Raw genomic sequence first — 18,650 nt, forward strand, 5'->3', positions numbered from 1 at the left:
TTTGTGTGTGTGTGTGTTTAGGCCTTAGGTGTAATGTCTGAAGCCCCTAAGGCTGTCTTTTCGAAATGTACCGAGTGTGGCCATAAGCAGTCCCCAGCAGATGGCCACACTCTGTGCGTTAAATGCTTGGGGGTTGAACACCTGTCTTCTGGTTGTACCATTTGTGCAGGGTTCAACCCCCGGGCTTTAAGGGAACGGAGGTCGAAGTTAGTGCTGGCGGGTCTTTTACCCCCAGATACTGCTTCGGCCTCTGCCCCCTCCAGTCAGCAACTTGTTGCTGTGAGTTCTCCCCCTCCGGCTGGGACTCAACCTCCCTTAAAATTGCCGGAGGGTAAGGATTCTACTAGGGAGAGACAGAAGGAGAGGCACAGGGAGAAGCACCACAAGAGGAGAGCCGAAGCTTCCAGCTCGGCTCCTCCATCTAAGCGGGCTTGCCTGTGCCTTCTAGCTTTCCTCCTCCTCGGCTCCACTCCCTCGGTTCTCTCCTGGACCCGAGGAGGAGGAGGCAAGGCCTTGCAGGAGGACACCGAGACGGTTCTCTAGGTCCGCCGGTGGCCTCCTCTAGATCGACCTTTCGATGAGCGAAGCTGATATGGACGGATGATGAGGAAATTCATCCAGGCCCAAATGCAAATGGGAGTGCTCCTAGCCCCCAACCGGGAGGGGCTTGACCCTTTTTTCCCATTAGCTCCTTCTCCGACCCATACCACGGGTTCGGAGCTTTCGGCGCCGCAGATTTGGATCCGGGGTGGGTCGGATCCGATTGGTCAGCGCACCTCGGATCCGTCCCATCCCTTGAGTGCTTGGGTACCGGACCCGACCTCTCGAGCCGAGGGCCGAGCCTCGGATCCGAGGGAGCTGGTGTGTCTTGCCCGCCAGGTCGGAGCACACTGGTCTCTCGGATCCGACGGTTTCGCTCCGACTCGATCCGCACGCCGGATCCAGTGGGGGTCGGCTCGGGGCTTAGAGAAGCTGGCTCCCCTCGGCTTTCAACGTTATGGAAAGGGCACTGTCGAGGACATCCGGACCCCCGGTCCCTGCCACGGCTCCATCCCGCACTCCTTTGCAGTTGGGCCAGGCCCCCACCAGCCGGTCCCAGGGACAGCCCGCCTCGATGTCCCAAGTGGTTCCCTTGTAACATCCATCTGCTGAAGAGTACTCCTCGGACAGCCCCGATGAAGTACCTCGGAAGCGCAAGTGCAAGAGGAGGCACATGGACTCCCTGAGTCCGTCACTGAAGACACTGACTTGGATGAAGGGAAGGCTCCCTAGGTCACCCCTGAGGACGTCTCATTTGGAGACATCATGGAGATGTTAAGGATCAGGGGTGGTCTGCCCCAAGGCTTCTTCGGACGAGTCTGTGTTCTTGGAGGCATTCGAGGGCCCTTCTACCTCTTGGGTGTCCCCTCCTGCTGACCCCCTGGTAGATCTTATATCTATCAGGGCGTGGAAGGATCCGGACACCATTGAGCCTATCCCTAAGCGCCCGGACCGCATTCTTTCTCCTCCATCAGACCGCACCCACTGGAGTAAGGGTCCCCCAGTTGATGCCATGATGATGGCTGCAGCCACGAAGAGGAATTGGCCCAGGAGAGTCCCTCCGTCCATCCTCCGGGCAAGGAGTCCCGTTCGATGGATCGCATTGGGAAGCGAGTGTTTAGTTCAGCGACCTTCTCTTTGAGAGCTGAACTACATGGCACATGTCATTAGGATGCAGCGAGATCTGATTAAAGAATACGCTGCATCTCCCCGGAGTCCATCTCGAGTGAGGATAAACAGGTTTACTCCACCCGAATGGCCACTCTCAGATCTGTATCCAATACATCTATGCGGCTGCTGTCTCATGCTACTGAGGGAGCCGCTAGAGCCAGCGGAGCAGGCCTTGTCATGAGGCGACAGGCCTGGCTCCGCCATTGTGATTTTGCTGAGCCCTTCAAGGCGACCTTCGCGAATGCCCTTTCGATGGTTCTGCCTTGTTTGGCAAGACTGTTCGCGACACTTTAGTCCAGAGCGAAAGGACGGAAGACGCTGTCTGCCGTCGAGTCCGCTTCTCAGCTCCCCAGAGGTCCTTCTCTAAGAACCAAAAGGGACAGAAGAAGATGTGGTTCCGAAGTCGCAGCAGTCCCAACCTGCTCGGATAACCAGTCCTTCCGTGGCAGAGGAGGACGGGAGGTCGTCGTGCCAGAGGCAGGGGGCTCCTGGCAATTTTGGGTCCAGAGAACCCTTCTCTGAGAGACCCACGCAGCAGCCCTGAAGGGTTGCCCGGCTGTCCGTCTCTGGAGGCAGTCGGGGCGGTTTTCGATGCACCTGACTTCTTGGGAGTCCATAACAACAGACAGTTGGGTGCTTCACTCATATCCAGAGGATATTCAATACCCCTAATCAAGATTCCCAAATCTCGCAGCCTCCCAGATGTTCCACCCGACCAGGAGGCGGCAGCTCTAAATCGAGCAGCTGCTAGAAAAAGAGCCATCCAGCGGCCCCCAGATCAAGCCGGATTAGGGTTTTACTCCAGGTTCTTTTGGTGCCAAAGAAGACGGGGACTTAAGACCAATTTTAGACCTTTCCTGTTGAACCTGTCAGTAACCAAACAAAAGTTCCGGATGGTCACCCTGCAATCTATACTCCCCTTTTGAGGGAGAACGACTGGATGTGTTCCATAGACCTCAAGGATGCGTACTACCACATACGGATGGACAGACGATCCAGGAGGTTTCTTCGCTTCGGCTGGGAGCCAGTCATTATCAGTTCAGGGTCCTCCCTTTGGTCTCACCTCAGCCCCAGGGTGTTTACCAAGGTGTTAGCGGTGGTAGCGGCCCACCTGAGGCTCCAGGGATTACAGGTCTTTCCGCACCTGGACGACTGGCTCCTGACGGCATCATCAAGGCATCTTCTGTGCTCAGCCAGGGATTACTTCCTTCAACTAGCACCAAGGCTGGGCATCACGATCAACTGGGAGAAATCTTTTCTGAATCCAACTCAAATTATAGATTTCATAGGAGGAAGACTAGACACCAGATCAATGCGAGCCTTCCTCACCCCAGACCGTATCGTCAGCCTGAGGTGTCATGTGACAGCAATCCTTCAACCTTCATCAACTGCAGCTTCGGTCCTGAGGGCCCTAGGTTCTATGGCGGCAGCTATCCCGCTTCTAATTCATGCCCACGCATGCGGGTTCTTCAATGGACCCTTCAAGTTCAGTGGTCTCCTCTTTGTTCGCTCTAAACGCCCGATTGCGGTCAGCAGAGCGTGCAGGGACTCCCTTCTGTGGTGGCTTCTTTCTCCGGAGCCCCTAGCAGGAAGACCCTTTGCGCTGCATTTCCCGAGCCACAGTGACCACGGACGCTTCTTGCCTCGGTGGGGGCATTCTGCGGGAAAGATTGTCCAAGGCACGTGGAATCCCACAGAGACGTCATTGCATATAAATGTCCTGGAAATGAGGGCGGTGCTCCTAGCGTTGCAAGCACTTCACCACGTTCTTCCTACAGGGACTATTGCGATTCAGACAGACAACATGTCCGTAGTCTGGTATATCAACAAGCAGGAGAAACCAGGTCTTATCCCTTTGTCGAGAGGCCATGAGAGTCTGGGAATGGGCAATTTCCACCAAACGCTTTCTGATAGCAACGCACATTCCGGAAAGTCCAACATCCTTGCGGACAAGCTCAGTCGCACCATCCTTTCTCCACACGAGTGGTCCCTCAACCTTCAAGTAGCGAAGAAGATTTTTGCCGTTTGGGGGCAACCCTGTTGCGATCTTTTTGCTTCTCCCTCAAACGCCAAATGCGACAATTTCTTCGCTCTACTTCTCCCACCAGGGAGTTCGAGGATGCTCTGGTGCATGCTTGGCCTCCCGGTCTCCTTTATGCCTACCCTCCACTTCCTCTGATGCAGAGGTTTCTGCAGAAAGCCAACAGTTTGGGGAGCAGAATGATTCTCATTGCCCCATTCTGGCCTCGACAACCTTGGTTCCCTTCGTATGGTCTCACAAAATCAATCCACCATGGATTCTGGATCCAATTCGGATCTCATCTCTCACCCTCTGGGAATGCCAGTTCCCAATCTGCGAACCCTGAAGTTGACAGCTTGGCTGCTCCAGTTCCAACCTTAATTAGGACTCCCGGTATCTCTTCACCGGTCAAAGCCATTTTGGTGGTTGCTCATAAACCTTCCACCAGACAGGTTTATCGGAGTAAATGGAAGAGGTTCTCTATATGGGCAGGACAGAGAACTGTGGATCCTTTTTCAGCACCTATCTCTGCGGTGCTAGATTTTCTAACAGACCTCTTTCATCAAGGGGCCAGTTCTTCCACGATTAAGGTACAATTGGCTATCTCGCATTATCACATTGGACAGGACACAGCTCCCCTTATGACAGAGAAATTATGCAAAACCTTTCTCAAAGGAGTTTTTTTATTAAGGCCTCCAGTCAAGGAGGTTGTACCGCCTTGGGACTTGTCTTTAGTCCTGCAGGCTCTTACTGCTCCTCCCTTCGAGCCTGCAGCTTCTGCTGATTTAAAATTCCTTTCCTGGAAGACTGCCTTTCTGGTAGCTATCACTTCAGCCAGAAGGGTGTCTGAGCTTCAGGCTCTTTGTGTCAAACCGCCTTACCTTTCTTTCTTTCCTGATAGGGTGTGCCTCAGGACCAATCCATCTTTTCTTCGAAGGTCTCTTCTGAATCCAATATTAACCAGTCAATCAATTTGCCTGTCTTTTTTCCCAAGTATTCAAACAAAGGGGAATACAAATTGCATTCATTGGATGTTCATAGACAATTACGTTTTTATATTAACAGGACAGCTGGCCACAGGAAATCAGATCAGCTGTTCGTCTCCTTTGCTAAATTTGCTCTGGGTAAAGCAGTGTCTAAAGTCACTCTATCTAAATGGATTGCTAATTGCATATTGCAGGCATATGACACTTCAGGCAGACCTGCCCCTCAGAGGGTTACGGCTCATTCTACTAGGGCAGTTTCTACGTCAGCCGCCTTTAAGTCCCGTGTTTCGTTGGATGATATCTCATGCGGCAGCTACTTGGGCCTCGCCTCATACTTTTATTTCTCATTACAAGGTGGATGTTGTTTCTAGAGGAAGAGCATCCTTTGGCTCAGCGGTGCTCCGGAACATCCTTCCATGATGGCCCCAAGATTCAGGTAGCTAGGGACTCTGTCCCACAGGTTGCAGACGAATGAAGTCTGCCTACTTCAGATTTAGAAGTTATGTACTCACCATAACATTCCATCTGAGTAGGTGACTTCATTCGGATGCAACCATCCCCCCCTCCATCCCCCTGACCTTTATAGAGGCAGTATTTATGCTGTTTTAGTATACTGTGGTCAGTATTTGAGGCAAACTCAATCTGAGGTCAGTCAGGGCTTGGCAAGGGGTTATGGGTAAGAGGGAGGAGCTAGGAGCTCGGAGCCTAAGCTTTTTAATTGCCGGCTCGGATCCGAGATCGGATCCGATACCCACAGGTTGCATCCGAATGAAGTCACCTACTCAGATGGAACGTTATGGTGAGTACATAACTTCTAATTTTCACCCTCTCACAGGTCGCACTCGAGGGAGTGCAAGAGGAGAACCTCTGAGTCCAGACACGGCTCCCCATGCAGGTCCTCCATCTCATCCAGATCTTCCAGGAGTGTTTTTCCCATGGATATGGACAGGATCATGAGGTCCTTTCTGAAAGCTCAGATGGAGTTGGGGCTTCTGCCTTTCCCAGCCCACAGGTCGGGGATCCAGTCTCCCGCTTCCCATTTAACCGCTCCTCATCCAACCATTGGTTTGGATTCTCAGGGACTGGTGTGCCAAATGGAGGCTATAAAGTGTCGAGGCCCAGCTTGGTCCCTACCCCATCGGGATCAGCGGTTGGTGCTGTTCCTACCCCCCAGGACAGTCCATCACAACTGGCCGGGCTGTGGACCAGGGGTCCATGGGGTTGTATTCGGGTCCAGGATTTTTGGACCGGTCTCTGCCCTTGAGCGCTTTGGCTTTCAACAGCTGTGGCCCAGAGCTGTCCAGCGGGGTTCTACCCTCTCTTCAGCTGTGGTGTTATCGGCAGGAGAGGGGGACGGGACCTCCTCAAGTCCTTCCGCTTTCCGGGCAGCGAAAAGGTCCTTCTCTGGTATCAGAGCTGCTTCCCCCACCTGCGGTCATCTTACCCAGCCTCAGTACCTGAGCTTGACCCACTCATCCTGCTTCTGGTCAGCCCATCTGGTCTAGGCTCCAAGGGGGTACCTCCCCAATAGAGGTTCTCTCCTCTTCCGAGTCTTCCCTGCAACCTCCGTGGAGGAAGTTCCCAGCAAGAGGACATGTAAGAGAAGACATCTCGACTCCCCCATGGAGTCTTTAACTGAAGATACGTCTGCTGATGAAGGGGACGGGTCCCTGAGATCTTCGCTCGAGGACGTCTCTTTTGGAGACATACTCGAGATCCTCAAGTCCAAAGGTGGTTGGTCTTCCAAATCCCCATTCTCTTAGGAAACCATTTTTCTGGAGGCTTTCGGTATGGGCCCATCTACCCCTTGGGTGCCCCCCCCCTGCTTGACCCTCTTACCAATCTCGTGGCCAGCAGGGCTTGGAAGGAGCCAGATTCCATGGAGGTAGTGCCTAAGAAAGCAGACACATTTTTCGGCCCCCCCAGAGGATAAATACTTCTGGTCCAAGGCAGTCCCGGTTGATGCTATTGTGGTGGCTGCCACCAAAAAGTAGTTGGTAGACCAGAGTTCTTCTGTTCACTCTCCCAGTTGCAAATCGAAAGCTCTGAACAGATTTGGAAAGCAGATGTTTGCTTCAGCTTCTTTTAGTCTCACCCGTCTCAGAGGGATTTGATTATGAAACTGTCAACTTCCTCACTGGGTCCATGTCTGAGGAGGAATTTAAGGTGGTTTCTCCAAACTGGCCAACCTTCATTAGATTGCTAACTCGTCCATGAGGCTACTTTCCAACGCTGCAGAAGTGTCCTCACGGGTGGCGGTTTCAGCCATTGCCATTAGGCGTCATGCCTGGCTGTTCCTAAGTGTGGGTTTGCAGAGGCCTTCAAGATGTCATTTATCAATGTCTCCTTTGATGGTTCCACTGTCTTTGGTCCCAACATGAAATAGAGTTTGGCTCCACAGTGAACAAGTAGGGAAGACGTTGTCAGCCTTCAGGATCAGATTTTCTACCCCTCAAAGGTCCTTCTCTAAGACCCAGAAAGGGAATAAGAAAATGTGGTTTCGGAAGACGCAGTCTTCCTTCCAGGATGTTCAGGACAATTCCTCTTCCAGGGGATGGGGTAGAGGTTTCAGTGGCAGACATCACCCTATGGGGCAAAGGAGGCCTGCAGAGCCAAGGTTCCAGGGAGCCCTTCCCTGAGAAACCTTTTCAGCATCCCTGAGGCATTGCCCAACTGTCCTTCCCTAGAGGCAGTCACTGTCCTTCCCTAGAGACAGTCAGGGGTCAGCTATTGTTGCACCCTCTTGTCTGGGCAAGCATTAAAAAATGATCAGTGACCATTATATCCAGGGGCTATTGCATTCCCTTTTTGGAAGTCCCCCCACCCCCCAAAGAACAGAACTCTTATGGATGTTTGCCACCCAGTCAGAAAGTTAGCCCGATGGGAAGTTGCGAACCTTCTTCAAAAAAGAGCCATCCAAAAGGTCCCCGCAGGGCAGAGAGGATCCAGAACTTATTCCCACTTCTTTTTAGTTCCAAAGAGAACAGGGGACCTACATCCTCTTCTGGACCTCAGTCGCATGAACCTGTTTGTACAGAACTTGAAGTTTTGTATGATCACTGTGTAGTTGATTGTGTCCCTTTTGCACAGCAACGACTGGATGTGCTCAGTGGGCCTCCAGGACACATACTACCATGTAAAGATGGATTGATGGTCCAGGAGGTTTCTCCACTTTTGCTTGGGAGCTGATCACTTTCAGTTCAGGGCCCTGCCATTTGGTTTCACCTCAGCTCCCCGGGTGTTCACCAAATGCATGGCAGTGGTGGCAGCTCATCTCTGGCTGCAGGGAATCCAGGTGTTTTCCTATTTAGATGATTGGCTCCTAATGGCCCCTACAAAGCATCAGCTATTGGACAACATACGTACCTTACTCTCCCTGTTCCAGCAGTTGGTAATTACGGTAAACGTGGCCAAGTCCTCCTTGATTCCTACTCAAAATCTGGAGTTCATAGGCACTCTGTTGGATACCACCACGCAAATCGCAGCCCTTCCTCTTCACTGGGTGTCTCTAATTCACACCCATGTTCAAGTTCTGCTGGAGCAAACATGTCCTCTGGTTTCACACTTTCTCAGGGCTCTAGGTTCCATCACGGCTGCCATTTATTTGGTTCCGATGGCTCGGTGCCACATGAGAGTTTTACAGTGGACCTTTGCAGTACAGTGGTCAGCATTTCTGCATCCCCTGTCATTCATCATTCGTCTCACCCCAGTGTGTCGAAAGGATCTTTTGTGGTGGAGTCACTCATCATACCTCTTAGCAGGTAGGTCTTTCTCTCCACCGACTCCCATGGTCACCTCGGACGCTTCCGTACTAGGGTGGCAAGTAAATTTCTAGGGTAAGATGGTCCAAGGGACATGGTCCTCCTCAGAGACCAAACTGCACATGAATGTTCTGGATATGAGAGCAGTCCTTCTGTCATTGCAAACCTTTCAGGATTGCCTCCCCCCGGGAACGATTGTGATTCTATTGGACAACATGGCAGTTGTCTGGTATATAAACAAGCAAGGGGGGCACACATTCTTATTTGCTTTGTCGAGAGGCCATGAGGGTTTGGGAATGGGTGATGTCCACTGGGCGCTTCTCATTGCAACACACATTCCCAGAGAGTCCAGCGTGTTGGTGGACAAATTGAGCAGGGCTATTCTGACCCCTCACGAGTGGTCCCTGAATCCAGTGGTAACGCAACAGATTTTCCGTCGGTGGGGTTTTCAGAGCTGCGATCTGTTTGCATCTCCTCTCAACCACAAATGCAGCAAGTTCTTTGCTTTGATCCCCCAGGGATGCGCTTGTGCACGATTGGCTCCGGGGTCTCCTTGATTTTCAGAGTACTTCAGAAAGTCAGAAGCCTCAAGACACAGTTGCTCCTCATTACCCCCATCTGGCGTTGGTTGGTGTGGTTCCCCCTTCTATAGTCTCACTTGAGCCATCCACCCTGGGTGCAGAATTCAACTCCAGATCTTATATCTCATCTGTCTCTACTTCCACCCTGAATCTTCAGACCCTGCATCTGACAGTGTGGTATGTCCCACTTCCATTGATTTTGACTAAGTCCAGGCTAGCCTCGCCCATGAAGGATATTATTAATGCTTCCCAAATGTGGTCTACTAGGAAGGTATATATCAGTAAATTGAAGAGATTTTCTATCTGGGCAAAGAATAAGAATCTAGACCCCTTTTCGGCTTCCATTCTTGAGATCCTTCTCTTTCTGATGTTTCTGTTTAAGAAGTGGGCAATTTTCTCCACCATCAAGGTTCATTTGGCAGCGATTTCTAATTTTCATCTTCACGATGATTCTACCTTTTCTTCTCATGTCTGCAAGACCTTTTTGAAAGCTGTTTTTCTTTTGAGACCACCTGTTAAACATCTATCCTTTCTGTGGGATTTGGCATTGGTGCTGCAGGTATTAACAAAATCTCCCTTCGAACCAGCTGCATCGTGTAATATCAAATTCCTTTCATGGAAGACTGCCCCTTTGGTGGCAGTAACTTCGACGAAAAGAGTCTCTGGGCTGCAAGCCCTTACAGTTAAGCCGCCTTACTTAATTTTCCATAAGGACAGTGTTGCTCTGAAATCAGATCCATCTTTTATGCCCAAGGTAGGTTCAGCAACTAATCTTAATCAGTGTATTCATCTTCCAGTGTTTTTCCTTAACTATACCAATAAAGGGAAATGCATTCTGCACACCTTGGGTTTTCATTGTCAACTTTGTTTCTATCTGCATAGGACTAGGGAGTTTAGATGTTCAGACCAGTTTGTAGCCTTTTCTAGGAATAGAAAGGACAGAGGAATTTCGAAAGCTACAGTTTCCCACTGGATTTTGCAATGCATTTCCTTCATTTTCTCTTCAGAAGGTGTTCCTGTATCTGCACCAATAAAGGCTCATTCCACAAGAACGGTGTCTACCTCAACTGCTTTTGCAGACCGTCAATCCTTAGATGATATTTGTGCAGCAGCAATGTGGTCCTCTCCTCACACATTCATCTCTCACTATAAGTTGTATTTGGTTTCTAGAGGAAGGGCTTCCTTTGGCTTCATGGTTCTTCAGCATGTCCTTCCTTGAGGCCTCCCAGAATTTAGGTAGTTGTTGGACTCTGACCCTAACGTGAGGAATGGTGACTAAGATAACATCAGATTTATAGTTATGTACTTACCATAATTTGGCTTATGTGTTATCTGTAGGCACCATTCATCACGGTCCCACCCTCCATCCCCCTTCCTGAGAGGAGAGATTAGCTGGGTGTTGATGTACCTGTGTTGGTAGTAGTTGTTTTGGTCTGTCTTCTTTCCTTATGCAAACTCAATCTGAGGGGTTAGAGGGCAGCAGAGCATCATGGGAGGGGAAGAGGTTATGCTAAGCTGTTTGAGTATGCAGGCTCAGATCTAATATCAGATCCAAAACCCTAACTTGATGAATGGTGACTACAGATAACACAGATACCAAGTTATGGCAAGTACAATAACTATAATTTAAACTGGTGAAATGTATATATGTTAACAGAGGATGCTGGAAGGTAAGGGTTTAAGCTCAGCCCAGCTAACCTTAAGAAGAATTGCCCGAAATTAAGTGACTTGGTTTAGGCCATAAATATTAAATCTCAGAAGCCTGAATGTAACGAGAGATACAATGTCTCAGTTGGGATCCTGCTCTTATTGCCCTTAGTTGTGAACTAATTGCTACCATGGGGTGCCAGAGAATGGCTGATGAGTCTCTGCAAGAAGGATGAAGGTATTGGAATTGTTTTACAGTCTCCAGATGCTGTAATAAGCCTTAGCAAAGTTCTAGGTGTGTATTGTGACACATCTGTGTCAGATCCTGGCTCAACTTTCTAGTAAGGGGGTAGTGTGGCAACCACAGAATCAGGTGACCATATGTGATGTCATCCTGTAGCCAGCACTGAAATTGTATTTAGATACTAGTGAGAGATGTGATAGAGACACTTGGCACTCTGTTTTGCAACTGAGAAGACCACTCACACACTTCATTTTGCCTTTCTTTAATAGGGGAACAGTAATTCTTCAGTCAGTTAGGAAAATGTAGTGAGATTAACTAAAAGTATTGTTTTACTGTATCTGAGTCTTTCCATCTGTTATTTTTTGCTTTTTATATTTCCTGTGAATTGAAACTCTGGTGTTTATTGTAAATAAATACTCCGTATGCTCATGTTCTTTCTGCTATTTATTATTAAATATATCTAAACCTTTCATTGTGGTTGGTATTTTAGAAACATGTTTAACCCTTGAGAGCACTTGCATTTATTTAGTTGCCCTATAGCATCACGCTTCTGAAAGTCTTGCCGATTGGTTAACCATTTGTATAAGTATTAATTTTACTAAGAGTAGTTGGGTACCCTGGTAAGAGCCCTAAAGTAGATGGCTGGTGGCAATGAATCTACCTTATAGTCTGGGTGGAGGTGGCATAGCAGATAAATCTGTGCCAGCCTTTCCCAGGTGTGTGTGTGTGTGTGTGTGTGTGTGTGTGTGTGTGTGTGTCAGCTACTTGGAACAGGGATACCGAGCACTGATTTCTGTGGAAGGGAAGGTGGAGTCTTATTTTGGGCCTTGAAAAGAAGTCCTGCTGCAGGACTGGTGTGTGCTCCCTGTGTGCTCTTAAGGGAAATTATGCCTGGTGCCATGACCTGCACCTGAAAATACTGTGTGCGTCTGTTTTTGTTCTAAGTGATCATTCCCCACTGGTGAGGATTGAAGTTCCTTGATTACTGGCCTAGAGGATGGATATCACACGTGTGTCCTTCTATTATTCTCATTATTTGTTGTGATTTTCTTAAGGCATTTTGTTGCTTTATGAAGTTATTGGTACACAGAGGAGATGCTGAAAGTAAAGCAAAATAATAGATTCACATTACAAGTATCTGCCAAATGCTGCAAAGTAGTATGACTTATACTGAACTGCCTTGGAGGATCAGACTGACAGCAAAGGGGGGCTGAATTCCACCGCTGACAACCAGTTATGACTGTTGGTCCACTAACACCATTATGTGATAGCTTGTATGGCACTGTTGGTGTTTGAATCTCACCTGTGCCAGCCAATGTACCTCCTGGTCTTTGGATCAGTTAAACTGCCCCAGTAGGTCTGATGGGTTACCATAAGGATGGAGTCGCACCATTGGTACCAAAGAGGTTAAAACAGAAAATAGTACAGGCAAATTTGATTCATTTACCATTATACCAAATGCAGCCAGGCTGCAAAAAGTTTGACTACAGCAATTATGCATGCACTGCTACTCTAGGTATGGGCTTCCAACCTCCATACCCACACTACGACTATGCACTAAACAAAGCTGAGTCTTTGGCCTAGTACCCTAGGACCCCTTCTTACCACTCTCTTTTTTGAACCACAGTGTCTCCTGGTACTGTTTGTACATGGTGACTGTAGTTCAAGGAAATTATTACATACATATAGACACACACACACACACACACACACACACACACACACACACACACACACACACACACACACACTTCACATGGAAGTCTGGCAGAATTCTCCAACTTCACACAGCTTTTGTCCATGCAAGGTAGTGCTGCCACTACTTTAGAATTATCTGGCAGTAGAGCCAGTGGTTACCTTATTACTGTTGTTTAGTCACAAGGTATAAATAGTAAAAATAATAATAGATAACAAATAGCAGTGGGTTGATTGTCCTGGCCAGTTAGAGGTAAATAGCACAGCTTGACAACCTATAGTCTTACATAACACTCTCTTCAGATAATAAATAGTACATAAGTAGATATACAGATCACAAGATCTTTAAAGTGAATAAAATACTGTACTCAGACAATAAAGAAAACCATGAAGGTACAGATCAAATATGTAGATGGAAACCATTTGCACACAGATTCCAAGCCCTTTTATGACATAATGATATAGAAACCATTAAGTCATTCCTCAGAAACTGTAGAAAGTTAAACTTTACAGTTCAGTTACAAGTTTCATACATTTCTGTTTACATTTGCTGAGAAAAGTTACAAGGTTAAACAGTTTAGTTTCTCCTGCCACAGAAAGTGCTTGTTACATATTTTGCAGTGCCTTAATATGATTTACAGATGTGCTATTAGTCTGAAATAACAGAGTTAAAATAGTTAAATTAGAGGTACTTTGTATTTTAAATATGTTTCTGTACTCTAGCATCACAACTGTAGTAACTGTTTATCAATTTCTCTGAAATGCAATCATAGTAATCCATATATTCAGATATCAATACAGATATATTAGCTTTCCATATTTTAAACTGGATTAATATTGCATGTGAGGGTCTTGTCTCCCCACATTTACAGAAAGGTTAAAAGTCGCAGATCTTAGTAAAAAGGCTTGAAGGTCTCTGGGAAGCCAGTGTTATAAAAGCTGACGTACAGTTAAGGCATCAGGAAGGTTTACTTCTACTTTGTGAAACTTGAGATAAATGGTGTCTCCCAGTATTAGAACTACAGGACTATAAATCAGAGCCCTGTTAGCTATGGCACAGCGGGGTTTCTGTATTGCCAGTAATGGCCCAGAAGGCATAAGTATTTTGTGATTTGCACTTGGTTTGACTGCACAGCATACCACATTAATATATATTGAAATGTAAGGAGTCAGGTTTTGGGGGGTACTTCCACTGCTGGGATGTATTACTCATTATTGTGTTGAAAATGGTGATCAGGGTAATTATAACAGCAGGTTTGTTTGCACTTAGTTTTACAGCCGTGTTCAGCACTATTTGTGGATTACTTGGCTGTTTTCTATGCATAATTGCTGCTGATGTCCTACCATGTTATGTAGAACATCACATCAGTTTGTTAGACAGATTAGGACATAACTACATTTTGTATGTGTGGGTAGTCTTCACTTGCCAGCCTGTAATGTCTATCTATTGCACTGGCTCCCTTTGCTTAGCTTCAATCATGGACACAGTTTTGGTTCTTGCTTTATATGCCTCCTACATATCTGACCTTTTGTTGTTAAAACTAACACATCTTCAGCATATCTGACCTGTTCCTGATATACACTTATTTATAGACTTAATGCAGGTTACAGCATGTATGCAGGCAGTTCAGGAATTGCATTGGGCTTTTGTAGGTGAGTTGGGCTATGCATCCAACCCTATGCAATGCTGCAAAATATTTGTCAGGCCTGTTGCCTGCCCTTAGTTTCTAGCTCTTCTTTCACTAGTAGTATTCCTATGGCCATCCTTTAGAATGGCTTTTATGCTGCATTCTCATAGTTTTTTTCTCCTCTTGCATTTTAAGCAATATTTTGTTGATTACCATGGTCATTCAGCATTTGTAGTATTTTGTCTCTTCTACTTACCCTTTTTGATATTTTGATTTTTATGTAGATATGATCTACTCTTTTGGCTTCCTCTTTGAATTTTTTTTCTCTTTTGTTTTTTGTTGTTATTTAGCTTGGTAATTTCTCAACACAAAATGCACCCCTTACGCAAGTTTCTCTTTCTCTCTTTTTTCTGCCTTTGTTTTTTTCCTGTTTTGTTGTTCTCACTTTTTTTTATCCATGGTATATTTTGCTTAAAAATAAGAAGCATTATTTATATATTTAATATTTGATTTCTTTGCATTGTTAATGCTACTTTCAGACTTTTAGATGATATTTGTGCATTAATTCACTAGCTATATTATATACTAGCTATATTGTTTTTCTTTGCAAACATTTTTTCTTATTCTTGTATGAGTTGTATTTTTTTGGCCCAGACTGTGGCTCAAATTAGTTTTAGCTCACTTTATTAACCTGGTTAACAAGTTGTTGTTGTGTCTTTCGGCTTTTCCCGGTTAGGGGTCGCCACAGCGGAACTCCGGTTCGCTAATGATTGGTAGTTGATATTTACATGCCGAGTTGCCAACCCTGACGCACAACCTTCAACGAAGGTATGCCCATTCATGCATGTCTCCACGCAGAAGACACTCTAGCTGAGAATCGAACCAGACAGTGTCTTACTGTGAGGCGACAACGTTACCGCAGCACCACCACCGCGGGTTCAACCTGGTTAACAAGTATTTTTTCAAATAATGTAAACATCACTATTGTTTAAGCATTAGTTAAATATGTCTTACATGTGCAGTGGCACCTATGGTGTTTTCATGTTACTTGAGGCCCACTGTTTATTTTTTGTAGGTCCAATCTCGTGGGCACCAAATTTACAATCTATGATAATGGATATAATCCACTGAAAGTTCAAGGACTACTGGAGGAAAGCAATTCAAGGCAAGAATTAGGAGCTATTTGTTATGTGAGTATTCTATTTTTTTTCTTTCTTTTGATGCAGCTTTTCTCATAACTGGTATGTTCTGAATCTAGATGATGGCAGCAGGTTTTAAAGGATTTCTTAATTTATAAAGGATCCCTCTTTACACTTTGCTAACATTTTCATGGCCTTATAGCTCCTCACCTTAGCTCCTCACCTTATACTCTACCGTGTATTGTGTAGTAGCACAGGAAAATCATTAAGAGGAAGACATACTTCTCTTGTCTTTTGTCAGTGGTTTGCTGTTATGTTTTGACTTGAACTACATTTTGATTGTTATGGTTGATACTGGAAAAGAGGGTTTCAAGTTTGTGTAATCTCGTAGGAGGAGGATTGAGGCGTTTCGTAAGTGTAAGATTGTGACATTTTGCAAACTGTACATATCCATGGTGAAATTGCTTGAGTGTACTATACCAATGTGTGCACATTAACCTGCAGGAGTTCATAGTATAGCAAGGTGCAGAAAGTTAAATGTAAGATGTCCCTGTGATTTGTCTGTATGAGGTAGTATTCAGATGTTTCTGAATGTCACTTGTTGAAAAAAAAAAACTGCTGGTCATATCAGTAATCTGGTATGGAAATAATGAATTAGCGTAAGTTGAAAGAGTGCATGATTTAAATGTAGTGGAGTGCTGTGATTGTGTTGAAAACTGGAAAAAGACAAGCTTGCTAAGCATCTTTCTGATGTCTGAAAAGTGCTTAACAAGCTTTAAACACTATTAAGATCAAGTCTTGCTCTATGGATTGAGATGGGAAAGGGGTCAGCTGGCAAAGAACAGCAGCAGAAGATAAAATAGCTTTTAAAATATGTTAAAATGTCACTCTTCCATACTTACAAAAATTGTGGCAGAATGAAACATCTAACAGCTTTTCAAGCCATTAGTTCTACACAAGGGCACTTGATTTCTGCCTATCTGTTTGACAGCGTTAATTGCTTTACCAGCTTTCAAAGCCAGTAAAATACTTCACGCTCCTACACATTTTTTTCTGTAACTGGTAGTAAGCAGAACAGCTAAAGCTCCATGCACTACAAATAATTATGAACTGGTCACCAGCTATAACCCTTAATATGTGTGCTCAACATGGATACCAGGATTCACCTTTCGAGCTTTGCTCCCAAGGTAAGTTTCTTTGCAGCCATGTCATGAACACACAATAAGGTGGTTATAACAGGAGACCCAATCATAATCCTTTATATTTTGAAACAATTGGACATCAGCAGTTTATGATTGTAGTTAAATAATAATTATTGTAACCTATCTTTCAGTTAATTTCAGTCAGAAGGCATTTTTTCAGAAAACTTCCCTAACAGACATTTGTGATATTACATGTTGCTCAGTCTGGAGTTTATACAGTTTAATTTGTTGTTTTCTCACATCTGATTTTCATACCTTTTCCTGAATATTATTATTCCAGTATGCACTATTACTGTTTGGCTGCTGCTTGCTCATCAAAGTGCTGTTTTTGCTGAATTTCAACTATGCTGTCTTTAAGAATTCCAGGAGGATTCCTTGGTAACGTCTTAGATCACATGCACAGTATTTCACAATGATGTTTTGATCTTCCAGAATAATATATCTCCTTGCTGTTAATGATTATTTTTTATTTCAGCCTGATTGTTGTATTTAAAGGATGTGCTTGTTGTAATATCTTGCTTTAGTTTGCTTGTAAACATCTGTGCAAGGGAAATGTGTCTGTTGCACAGCATCGCCATATGATTCACCCGGTGAGGTCTTCAACCAAATCTATCTAATTCTGTAACACTTTTTTAAATGAAAAAAAAGATAGTTGATGGTGTGGAGCCACACCGAAGATTATGTCAGCAGCAACAGTTATTTAAAGTATTCACCCAGAAGTCCATCCTTGGTCAGCATGTGGTTATTTATGGAGAGCTGACCATTTGTAATGTTTGATTTTCTATAGAACTCAATAGGTTTTCGGAAATATCTTTGAAGTTATAGATACTGTCTGCCAGTAGGTAAAGTTTATCTTGATTTAAGTAGTGTGCTTTTAGTGACTGTGAGATTCTCCCTGTTCAAAAAAAAGCTTTAATGACTTCAGAGTGAGATAGATTGGAAAATGATTGATTGAAAGGACCTTGCATATTAAATAACGTTGAGGAAGTTGTGGTTGCACGGCCACACTGGGAGCCCATTCCAGGACAATTTGTTTATTTTTTCTACTTCTACATCTGAATTAGAATTACAATTTACATGTTTTTATGAAAGGTAAGCAGCTGCCCATTCCAGGACAATTTGTTTATTTTTTCTACTTCTACATCTGAATTAGAATTACAGTTTACATGTTTTTTATGAAAGGTAAGCAGCTGATGATGCATCAGAATCTGATGTTGTCTTTTCCATCTGTTCCTAAACATATGGGTCTCTGATCCAGTTTGGATCCATCTTCAGCCAGTTTTAAGCTTTTGGATCCAGTGCTTTGGCATCTCCCCTTACCTGTAATCCCTGGTGTTATGTGAAATACCTCAGATCTTATTTGCCCTCAAGTGTAGGACGGATCTGTGGGTGCCTGAGATAAAAATGACATTTGTTTTTCAAAAATCTCTATATTTGGTAGTTTAAACTTTTTTGTCTATTTCTATACATCCCCTTTTTGTCTTTTCATCTTAAGCATCAATTTTTTTTCATCTCTAGTCATATACTTAAAAAAATACTGTTTGTCTACTTGTTACTACTGATTATCTCTTTTCCTTTCTAGTACTTTTGAAAAACCTTCTGGTTTTAAGTGTGTAGCTTGTTCTTACAAACTACCCAACCCTGACACCCATGACAAATGTATCTGTTTTCTGGGCCTTTTAAACCTGGACACAGCAAGCTCCATCTCTGAAGCCTTTGGCCAGACAGTCATCATAGAGAGGAGGAGTAAACGTATTTTAAAAGAACTTCTCCCAGCCCGTGTGTGAGAGTGTGCTTGTAGTTCATTGAAACCTTCTTCTTTGTCCCCCCCCTCCACCTTCCCTTCCCCTCCCAATAAAATCTGTTGAAAACTCCAAGAACTCCATGGAGAAAATCGGGGGGAAGGAAAAGGCAAAAGACAATGAATAGAAGAAATCTAAGTCTTCTAGGAAGAGGTCTGCAGATCGCTCATCTTTGGATCTGGTGTCTAAAATTCTGAAAATCTCAGAGCCAGCACTTTTTGGATCCAGTTATCAG

General features: G+C 45.2%; 1 protein-coding gene across 3 annotated transcripts in view; it reads left to right on the forward strand.

Moving 5' to 3' along the window:
* TULP3 (TUB like protein 3) overlaps window positions 1–18,650 on the forward strand; it is a 1,091,431-nt gene that overhangs the window by 902,161 nt on the left and 170,620 nt on the right. For all 3 annotated transcript variants that reach the window (XM_044087608.1, XM_044087605.1, XM_044087606.1), the window contains one exon: window positions 15,348–15,462. In XM_044087608.1, the coding sequence (XP_043943543.1) occupies window positions 15,348–15,462 (115 nt within the window). The remainder of the gene's footprint in view (window positions 1–15,347; window positions 15,463–18,650) is intronic.

Source organism: Protopterus annectens, chromosome 11.part0, assembly GCF_019279795.1.
Source record: "Protopterus annectens isolate FY-2018-M chromosome 11.part0, PAN1.0, whole genome shotgun sequence".
Classification (NCBI taxonomy): Eukaryota; Metazoa; Chordata; order Ceratodontiformes; family Protopteridae; genus Protopterus; species Protopterus annectens.